Source organism: Egretta garzetta, unplaced genomic scaffold (genome assembly GCF_000687185.1).
Source record: "Egretta garzetta isolate BGI_Z169 unplaced genomic scaffold, ASM68718v1 scaffold1272, whole genome shotgun sequence".
Lineage (NCBI taxonomy): Eukaryota > Metazoa > Chordata > Aves > Pelecaniformes > Ardeidae > Egretta > Egretta garzetta.
In genome coordinates this window covers 23,662-34,293 of record NW_009258920.1, presented here as the reverse complement: position 1 = coordinate 34,293, position 10,632 = coordinate 23,662, and the positions used below count along the sequence as shown (strand labels likewise).

The 10,632-nt window shown below is 48.5% G+C and overlaps 1 protein-coding gene across 7 annotated transcripts in view; it reads right to left on the bottom strand.

Annotated features, from left to right (window-relative positions):
• The window catches only part of GABPB2 (GA binding protein transcription factor subunit beta 2), a 15,047-nt gene extending 4,445 nt beyond the window's left edge, over nucleotides 1-10,602 (bottom strand). The window contains exons 1-8 of one of the 7 annotated variants that reach the window (XM_035889888.1): nucleotides 10,085-10,602; nucleotides 7,932-7,994; nucleotides 7,519-7,661; nucleotides 6,298-6,465; nucleotides 5,952-6,146; nucleotides 5,453-5,603; nucleotides 2,293-2,406; nucleotides 199-384 (exon numbers count right to left, since the gene is read on the bottom strand). In XM_035889888.1, coding sequence (XP_035745781.1) covers nucleotides 199-384; nucleotides 2,293-2,406; nucleotides 5,453-5,603; nucleotides 5,952-6,146; nucleotides 6,298-6,465; nucleotides 7,519-7,632 — 928 coding nt within the window. In that variant the 5' untranslated portion in view covers nucleotides 7,633-7,661; nucleotides 7,932-7,994; nucleotides 10,085-10,602. Of the gene's footprint in view, nucleotides 1-198; nucleotides 385-2,292; nucleotides 2,407-5,452; nucleotides 5,604-5,951; nucleotides 6,147-6,297; nucleotides 7,458-7,518; nucleotides 7,662-7,931; nucleotides 7,995-9,269; nucleotides 9,295-10,084 lie in introns of those variants that run through there. The other 6 variants (XM_009634236.2, XM_035889889.1, XM_035889891.1 and 3 more) reach the window with 6 other exon arrangements.
• Nucleotides 10,603-10,632: the final 30 nt, after the last annotated feature.

Here is a 10,632-nt window from a genome sequence, read left to right as displayed (position 1 = left end):
CGTAAGTCACAGAGAGATTTTAACCCCTCCTGGAGCCCAGCAGTCAGGCAGGGATCTGTTCCACCATGGTGCCGACAAGCCAGAGCACACCAGCCGCCGGCCTCGCGGGGCTCGCCAGGCTTCTCAGACGTCCATTGGGTTTTTTTCCTTTTTGAAGTTAAACCTCAGCGCTGCCTTCCGCGTCCAGCTCCTCCTTACCTTGCTGTCCATCCTGCATGGTGAGGATGAAGGGCTGGCTGAGGCCGCGGGTGGGGATGGCTGTCTGCAGGCTGCCCAGGGGAACTCCGTCCGTTACAATGGCGATGACGCGCTGCCCTCCGCTGCCAACCACTTGTTGTATGGCCGAATCGACAGAATTCGCTTCCACTATTTCCTCCGTCTTACCTTGAGAAATAAAGTAAGTGCCAAAACAAAGTCAGCGTTTCCTTCTCTCTTCCTTGAATAGAAACTGAAGTCTAGTGAAAAAGCTCAAGCGCGCAGCTTGAGACTCCTGGGGCGCCTTCGTACGAAAACCAATCTGCAAATACAGTAAGACTTAGTGGGGGAAAGAAAACAAAATCCACTACACCTTTGCAACACAAGCCTTCCAGAGCAAACCCAGCATTTTGGTGTAAATTAATAAGGACTAGCACACAAGCATATTAATTGAAATTAAAAAGCCTGGAGCTGGAGGCAGCTGTTAAGCAGACCTGGCTCTGCACAGCTTCCTTCCAGGATCCTTCCCCCAGCTCTAACGAAGACAAACCAGAGGCAAAAACCTCTTTGTGCCTCACGAGCCCCGCACACACGAGCACGGCCGAAGCAACCACGAGGAGGCCGTTCAGGCGGGCCGGATGAGCGCAGGCCGGTTCAGCTCCCTGGGACACTCTTTGTGTGACTTACGGCTCGCACAAATAATCAGGGCTGCAAACCCTCAGCTGCATCCTGCTCCCCGCGTACGCTGCAAGCGCAGGAAACAGAGGGGAGCTGACCTGCTACGCGCGCTCCGGGTGCCAAGGAGGAAAACAGTCGAGCACCGCAGGTCAAGGAATCGGCGGTGTGGCACCAGCAGCTTAAAGAAGCCAAATTGCTCGTCTCTAGATTCTAGGAAAAACGCTTAGCTTTGGGGAAAATAAATGAATTCCAAGGTGAAAGGATTATTTAAACTTTATCAGATTTCTAAATCTGAAGTTAATTAAAGGTCAAACGTTACACTCTACAAACATACCATAAAAGATCATAAAAAACCCAAACATGAAAAACGCCCAAACCTTTCCGTAAGAAAAAGTTACCAGAGCCTCAAGAGACTCAAAACATTTGTTGATTACCAAACATTTTACAGCAAACCGGGGACAGAAAACATGTCAGAGAGTTTCCTTCTTCAACAAATATTTATCTACATTTATGCATTAAAGCAAACCCATGCTCTGGAGCATGGATTTGGGGTTTTTTTTTCTTTTTTTATGTAACTGTTAAAGCCCGTCAAGAGCAATGCACTGCGATGTTAGGGCTGGAATGCTGGTTAATAAATTTAAGTTACTTCTGTTGGTAACAGTTGCTGGTTTTTTAATTAAGTTTGAACTGTGATTAAACAAATAAACAAACAAAATGAACCCACCGCTTCACAAATATTTATCATCTCTTCCTTACTCTGAAAGAAGGAAAATTCACTTCCACACCTTAAAATTTCCTCCAGTTCCCTCACAAGCTATGTCCTGGTTTCAGCTGGGATAGAGTTAATTTTCTTCACAGTAGCTAGCATAGTGCTGTGTTTTGGATTTAGTACCAGAAGAATGTTGATAACACCCTGATGTTTTTTAGTTGTTGCCAAGTAGTGCTCAGACTACTCAAGGACTTTTTGAGCTTCTCCTGCTCGGCCAGGGGCATAACAAGCTGGGAGTACAGCACAGCTAGGACAGCTAACCCCAACTGACCAAAGAGCTATTCCAGACCATGGAACGTCACGCTCGGGGGGGTTAGTCGGTCGGTCGGTCGGTCACAGGCAGGGTGATCGCGGCTCAGGACGGGCTGGGCATCGGTCGGCAGGTGGTGAGCAATTGCACTGTGCATCACTTGTTTTATATATTCTGTATATTCTCTTACCACTATTATTATCACTATTGTTATTCTTCTCTCTTATTAAACTGTCTCTATCTCAGCCCACGGGTCTTACTTTTTTTTCTTTTCTCTGATTCTCTCCCCCATCCCACAGAGGGAGGGGGGGAGTGAGCGAGCGGCTGCATGGTGCTTAGTTGCCAGCTGGGTTAAACTACTTGCACAAACTTGAATCGGCATCTGACCCGTGCTCCCTACCTGTGTCTCCATCCGAGTCGGAAAGTGGTGCCGATACTTCAGCGAGGGCCGCAAGCGTGGCAAGCACAGAGGTCGTTGAATTGGAAAACTGCACGGTAGGGGCATGCGAGTCACCTGGTTGGGAAAGAGGAGGGCAAAGTGAAGGAGTGTCAGGACCTGCCGTATCTCAACAGCGACTAAAGCAGTCAGCAGGCAACGATTCTGTCACCTAGAGATCGGGGCATCAGGTATGAAGTATTTTCTGGGCTCCCAATGGTCAATGGAGAAAGGGAGGCGGCACAGAGGCGCCTTTACTAACTGTAAAAAGGGGCTTCGATACTACTTCAGGACAGCCTGTACCCACGCCAAATATTTTATGATCATTTTAATGGAATTTAAAGCAAATATTCCATTAAGCTATTTCTGAATTGCCTAACAAAAAGAACAGCAACCGCGAACCGCCTCGCTCCAGCTTTACTGTAAGACCTGCAGAAAGGCAGGCCGTCTGCCGGGCCGCTTGGCAGGCCGAGCTTCGATCTGGAGGCACGGACGGCTTTTCAAGACGCAGCCACGCTGCCTGATGACACTGGCAGACGTGCTGGAGTCCGACCGCTGCGATGTTGCGCAGAGCGGTTGCTACACACGGAATTACTTGGCTTCGCGTCGTACTGGAACTTTCAAAAATTGCAAAACCTAAGGAATAGATTAAGCTCGTTTGCTATTACGAGTAAATTACAGCACCTAAGTTCTTCCTCAGCTGGGAAAGCCTCCAAGTCTTCAGCATTACTTCATAGACCAAACGTTTTAGCACAAGTCAGTGAACAGAGCCTTTTGCTCAAACACAGAAATTGGCTACGTATATCACTCGATTTCCACGTCCTGGGCACATGGGTCCTTTCTTCCTCCCCTCTCAGGTTCAGTAATGGAAAGACCACGGTTACTGCGATGGGGTATTGATTTGAACGAGATAAGCAAGTCTTCTGGGTTCCAAAAAAACAATGTTTCTTCCTCCAATTGACCATAGTAATTCCTATTCAAAGGCAGACTTAATAAGAATGGAACAGGAAATTAACTAAATGGGCGCAAACTCGGTGCATATAACCTGCAATTCCTCTTTAAAAAAAAAAAAAAAAAAAAAAAGATCCTGTACCTCATTGCCAGCGTAGATAAATAGATTATAAGCACACAAAGGGAAGTTCATCTAAAGTTCCCCTGCCTTAACCCTTACAACCTCTTTTTGCTCTTTCTCACCGGCTCCTGATTTTACAAAGGTTACCAAGGGACTTGTTTTCAAAGAATGGTACTTTCAAAGGGCCGTGGGCCAGGCACGTGAAAATACCACAGGCCTAGGGACTAACCAGGCTCCTGCAGACCAGCCAAAAACGCTTATTCCCATTTAAAACCTTTTTCAATAACGGAAGACATAAGGAATTTAAGAGAGACAAGAACAATTATTAGCTGTAAGTGTTAAATAAGAGATTTTTGTTATAACGAAGGCGCAGTCGCTGATGCCCTCTTGTGGGAAATGAGAAAAAACCCTCCTGACGTGGCCCAGCGCAGGAGACACCGGCTGTTTTCCCGCTGACCAGCAATTACCGGTGCTTGAAGTGTCGTAGGGGGAAAAACCCAGGGTATTTTAGCCCAGTCACACATGGACAAGAAGCTACCGCTGTGCTGTGGCACTGAAAAAGGCGACTGCACTGCAGGACACACGAGGAGAGCGCGGCGAGAGACGGGGATTTACAGGGCCGCTGCCAAAGGCTCGTCTGGAGCGCTGCCTGCGGCCGCTCACCCACACACCACGGAGGGATTCGGGGCGACTGCTGCGCTTAGCCTGGCAAAACAAACGCAGAGAGGGGACAGGGCTGATTTCCACATCAAAGGGATGGAGGTGCTGGAAAAAGAAGAATGATTTTGACTGAAGGGCTGCGTTCGCACCAGGAGGTCTGAACAGGCTGTGAGTGCGTTTCAGGTGGAAATCAGCAGTTTTCTAACAGCCTTTTGGCAGGGCGTTGGCCTCTGTGACTCCTACCTGGCTTCCAAGCAGAGCCAGATCCCTCTGCAGAGACAGCGACGCCGACCGTGGCCAAAGCGTCACCTGGAATGTTAAAATTCCAAAGTTTTATGCCCCTCTGAGTTCATGGAATATCCTCAACCAATGATGTTGTGCACCAGTCACACTGCCTTTTCCTCACAGATGGAAAAGGAACACTTTTGGTGTTTTTCCCCTTCTAAATCAGGGTTTGTTTGTCTCAAAGCTGCGAGCAGCCCTGAAAGCTTTGAGAGCAAGTCTGGAGTGTTGCTGAAGTCGCTGCGGCCAGGCAGAGGCAGAGAGGTCTGGGTGGGACTGCAGAGGATCAGTATCTGGTATTTTAAAAGCACTCTCCAGCTAATAAGCAAACATTCACGCATGTGAACAGTCCCACTAACCAAAGAATTACTCACATGCAGAAGTGTTTGCAGGATGAGGCCAAATAGCTTCACAAAACTTGCATTTAGTAGCCTCCTTGAGACTGAAAAGAAACAACGGTTTGGATTTCTCCAAATACAGAAAATTCACTTTAAGAGTTATTATGAAAACTGGAATTACACACAAAGAATTCGCGCTCAGCCTTAGGTTAAAAGCGTTTTCCCCACCAAAATAAGGCTCACAGAACAGCAAGGAACCTAATGATTTCCCATCTAACATATGGGACAGAAGAAATAAGGAGCAAGCTGCATACCCAATGGACCTGCTGCTTCTGCAATTTCCTTACTCAACGTTTATATACTGCAAAGCATTCCTTCAGCTCTTGAAGCCAGTAAAGAGCAAAGTAAACCGTTCCCCAACCACTCTGCAGTGCTCAGGATTTGGCAAGGGCAGTAATTCTCCTTATTCCTCTGTTGCAATCGGCCAAATCTATTTTCTCAAGCTCTGTTGCTTGCAACAGCCCCGGAGCAGACCCACAGCTGAGCTCAGCAGAGCTTTGCCACTTCCAGTGGAACCACCTTTATTTACATCAGCTAGAAATCTGCTTTGCTACCTTCCACGGCAAAAATATTCCGGGGCAGGAAGCAGCAGTTGGGCGTGCTTGGCTGTATTTCACTTTTCCTCTACTAAAAGACCATCTGCCCTCTGCCGGTAAGCTGCCTTAGGAACTTGTTTCAAGGCTTTCCCACTCAAGGTCCCATAAAACCTAACCTGAGGTTGTTTTGGTGTTTCCTGAAGAGACGAGGCTAGTGAGATTGAGAACGTCTCCTGATGTAAGGATAAACGGCGAGGTGAGAGTCACAGTGTTGGAGATGGGATCCGTTCTCTCTGGATGAGCGTTCACCTGGTTCTGCATTGCTTCCTAGGAGAGAGAGTAGGGTCAGGCATACGTTCCTCACGCCTGCTGCAGTATCCAGCATCCTTGAAACATTTGAGGCAGATTATTTCTCTCTGCAGCACGTTCAAAAGCAGTGAAAAACCGCCACCTAAACTTGGCAACTTATGCTACAACCTCACGAGAGGCATGGCGATAAAACCCCACCCCCCCTACGCCCTAGCAGACACACCCCGCTTGATCTGGGAATAAAACAAACCTCATCCACCTCCGTGTTTCCAGTTCTCTCTGCAAACAGAAAACGATCCCATCGGACACGAGAGGATCCCTCTCGCTCTAGCACAGGTGCAGCAACTCGCTCCTTCCTCAACCTACCTGCAGCATTACCAGAGTCTCTGGATTGTTCTTGTCCAAAGCAATATCAAAAGCCGATTTATCAAACTTGCTGAAAGCGTGGACATCAGCCCCGTATCTGATGAGCAGCTCTACGACGTCTCGGTGGTTGTGCTCTGTCGCCCAGTGCAAAGCCGTCATTTTCAGCATGTCCTTGGCATTTACATCAGCCCCGTTCTGAAAGAAATAAGCGTTACCCGTCTGGGCGCCGTCTCCTCTCGGCGTCTTAAAGGTGGGGCCTGCGCTAGCATTTACACAGGGACACCAACGCTTAACTCCGAGGGCCGTTCAGACCAGCTTAAAGCGATGCCCAATTTACTGTACTCACCCTAATTAGCAGTTCTACAATATGAGTGTGTCCGTCAGCCGCAGCCATGTGTAGCGGCGTCCGGTCCACTTTTGTTCGGGCATCTCTGCTGACTCCAGCCCGAAGCAGCACTTCCGCTGTCGAATAGTGGCCGTACTGGGCAGCGAGGTGAAGAGGCGACGTCCCAAGCTGCGTGTTAATTCAGAAGAGGCACCGTCAGTTCACAGCACAGTGATCACCCCCTGTATGTCCGGCAGTAATTAAAATGACAAAGCTTCCGGAAGAAATTAATTTAACCTTTTTTTCTCCGCTCGGAAATAAGGGGCTGCACATCCAGTAACAAACGTTCAACTTTTTAGGAATCTTTACATTATCTGACCACCTGAAGATCAAACATGCTTTTACTTTCTCCACTGTGCCATCCATTAACCACTGAGCTGCTTTTCCAAACCACAGCAGAACAGCTCTGCCGCTTCTATATCACGACAGGTAATTTCACCACAGTTAGCCAAGGGCAGCATTACGACAGCGTTAGGCTCTGCTACCTCGCGATACAGTTAATTTCTTCGTCTCGCAAAGTTATGGCTGAACAGACTGGTGAAGTTAGGAAATGAAGACGGTGATGGAGAACGGCTACTGGCAGCTTGTTTGTTACACTCTGGTTCCCCGTTTGGCCAACTGTTATTCTTCGGTTTCATTAAAGCTTTTATTTCCTTTCCAATCCAGGACGGGCCGGTTTGTTTTCAGGGTTTTGGGTTTTTTTTTTTAAGGAAACAAAAAAACGCCCAAAACCCAGAGATGAGTTTCTTGATTGAGAGAGTTTAAACAATTAAATAAAGCATTCTTAAAGGAACTTCCTTCTGCTGAGAGGTTTAACAGTTCTTCCAGTCTGATTTGACTCATCCTTTATCTCAGCTGTTGGGGTCGGGACTTCTTAAAGCACCAGACCCTGGGTACCTCGCTGCCCGGGACAGCACGGTTCTCGTGATCGTGCTCTCGTGCATCAGGCAGAGATCAATCTTTACACAAACGTCAATTCATCTTCGCCTCAGGAAGGTCCTGGCTTTTAAAGTGCTTCACCTTGAACCCGCTCCACCACAGAAATTCAGAGATGCATTTTCTGCCGATCCACGCTCTGGTTTTACTGCTGCGATTCCCATTTGTATCCTTTAGGTTCAGCCCTAAAGAGCACACACGCAACCTGTTTCACCCAGAAAACCAAGGTCTATGGCTCCGACGTACCCAGTCAGTGGTGAAGGGAGCACCGCTCGCCATCAGCTTTCGCACCTCGTCATCTTCGCCGTTGCGAGCTGCTTCTAGCAACCTCTTCCCTAGGTCCACTAAGGACATCTTCATACATGGGAACAAGTATTTGCTGCAAGCTGCTTTAAAAGGAAGAAATGGAAAACAAACAAACAAAAAGCAGTGAGGCAGAGACATTTTAAAAGCGCTGGACAACTAAGGCCCCTCTGTCTGACTAACAGACACACTGTCTTCCCATACAGAACTGGGCCCAACACCATCAAGAAACAGGCATAAACATTTATCGTATTTTTCTGGTCTGTGCCTTGAAACATCAGGAGAAGGGAGCACACAGGGTCAGCAACCAGGTCAGGCACCGCAAGCCACCAGAGCGCCCACAAAATCCCACTTACCTCAACAGCACCTTGCACGGGCACAAAGACTTGCCCATGTGGATCCAGTTCCAAGAGCAGAACCTAAAAAAGCAAGGGCAAAGCTGTTCGCGCTCCTTGCACAACCCCATTTTGATTTTTAAAGCGCTTTAAGAACGCGATTTAATCTCCGAGACGCTCTCTCTGACCCCAGCGCTAGCGACTAAGCACGGGGGGAACTGTCCCCGTTCTCTGCTGGTAGAGGATAAACCAAACCTTGGTAACCCCAGCGACTTGTTCAAGGCCATAAAGGGAGCAGAACCCAAAAGGCGCGCTCGGCGTGCCGGACAACAGCGTCTCTATTTATCCCAAGCTCCGTAAGGCGTAGCGCGGTCGCGGCAATAGCGAGCTATAGCATTTTTCCCCACAATAGGGTTATGCTGGCACGCCGCTCCTATCAAAGGCTGACTTTGAAGCCTATGCCTTAAGGCACGCACAGCGTTCCGTAAGCGGCTACAAACGGAGCTCTGTGCAAACGGGCACCGTGCCACCCGGCGCAGCGGCGATCCCAACGGCACTGAGGCCCGCAACTCACAGAATCACAGAATCGCAAGGGTTGGAAGGGACCTCGGGAGATCATCTAGTCCAACCCCCCTGCTAAAGCAGGCTCTCCTAGAGCATGCTACACAGGACTTCATCCAGGCGGGCCTTGAATATCTCCAGAGAAGGAGACTCCACAACCTCCCTGGGCAGCCTGTTCCAGTGCTCTGCCACCCTCAGAGTGAAGTTCTTCCTCATTTTTTTTTGATAATATAAGAATAATTTCTCTGCAGAGGTGTTTCTTATCTTGTTTTTTTAACTTCAGGACCACCTAAATGTTTTAAAGTAATTTATTGACCATATAATGTGATACCAAGAAGTCAGAAGAAGGAACAGTAGATCTAAGTCACAAACTCTTTGCATATTTGAGACAAATCATGTGTTAGGGAGAGCACCGTAACCTACATAATAAATACTAATATCCTGTGAATTAACTAATTCTTGAAAGAACTGGATGCCAAACACATTTTAAGCCACCAGTTTTTCAAAACACATCAGTGGAACAAAACATTTAGGAGTTAATCCTAAATGCATTAAACCCAACAACAAACTTTCTGTTTGTGGAACCAAGGCTATTGACCTCAGTGAAAGAAGTGGACACATTTTCTGGCAACTTCAACATATATTAGGTACAAAATGCTTCTTCAAATCAAGTGCTGGGTTTCCTGTCTAAATCCGAATAAAATAGTTTTCACAGAATCACAGAATCACAGAATCGCAAGGGTTGGAAGGGACCTCGGGAGATCATCTAGTCCAACCCCCCTGCTAAAGCAGGCTCACCTAGAGCATGCTACACAGGACTTCATCCAGGCGGGCTTTGAATATCTCCAGAGAAGGAGACTCCACAACCTCCCTGGGCAGCCTGTTCCAGTGCTCTGCCACCCTCAGAGTGAAGAAGTTCTTCCTCATATTCAACTGAAACCTCTCGTGTTTCAGTTTGCATCCATTGCCCCTAGTCCTGTCGTTGGACACCACTGCAAACAGACTGCTTCCGTCCTCTTGACTTCCGCCCTTAAGATATTTGTATGCGTTGATGAGATCCCCTCTCAGTCTTCTCTTCTTCAGGCTGAACAAGCCCAACTCTCTCAGCCTTTCCTCGTAGGGGAGATGCTCCAGTCCCTTTATCATTCTGGTAGCTCTCCTCTGGACTCTTTCTAGGAGTTCCTCGTCTTTCTTGAACTGGGGAGCCCAGAACTGGACACAGTACTCCAGGTGGGGTCTCACCAGGGCAGAGTAGAGGGGGAGGAGAACCTCCCTCGACCTGCTGGCCACACTCCTCTTAATACACCCCAGGATACCATTGGCCTTCTTGGCAACAAGGGCACATTGCTGGCTCATGGTCAGCTTATTGTCCACCAGGACTCCCAGGTCCCTCTCAGCAGAGCTGCTATCTAGCAGGTCATCCCCCAGCCTGTATTGGTGCAGACTGTGGGGTTTGTTTTGGTTTTTTTTCCCCCCTTCAATTTACAGTTCTATGAAACAGTTGGAAAGCTCTAGTCCTTTCTTTATTCCTTGTTCTTTCAAGAGCAACATCCCGCCCTGTCCTCAGTGACCAACGGAACCAGCGATCAGTAAAGCTGAGTGGCAAACCTCACCCCAAAATCTCATCGGGGCTCCACCGCCCGCACCGCCTCCGTCCACAAACACATCTCGCTTCCCAAGAACATTTGGCACTCGTAGCTTTTTTTTCCAAGCCCCCAGTTACTACGTGCAACACCCGGGGCCTGGCAGCCAAGAGCCCAGAGCAGTCACCCAGCATTTACCCTGCAATCAGGACCTTCGATGCACGTGTTTGACCACCACAACCCCTCTGCCCTTTAGGACTTTCCAGTTTGGGGTTGGTGGGTTGGTTGGTTGGTTGGTTGGTTGGGGTTTTTTTTCCCCCCCCTTTCTCACTTCTTGTGGGCCATTTGAGTATTTTTTAAACGTTCCTTCTCGTCACCCACGTCGAACACGCCTGCGTGTTTTCCGGGCCTGAGGAGCTGCACCGAACGTTGGGTTCGCAAAGTTAACCGCCGGCCCGCGCACCCGCGAGGCGCTCTGGGCGTGTTCCGAAAAGAAAGGAGAAGCTGGATCATTAACAAGACCCCACCGCTTTCTCTCCTCGGATCAAACGGAACCTTTGTCTCTAATTAATTATTGG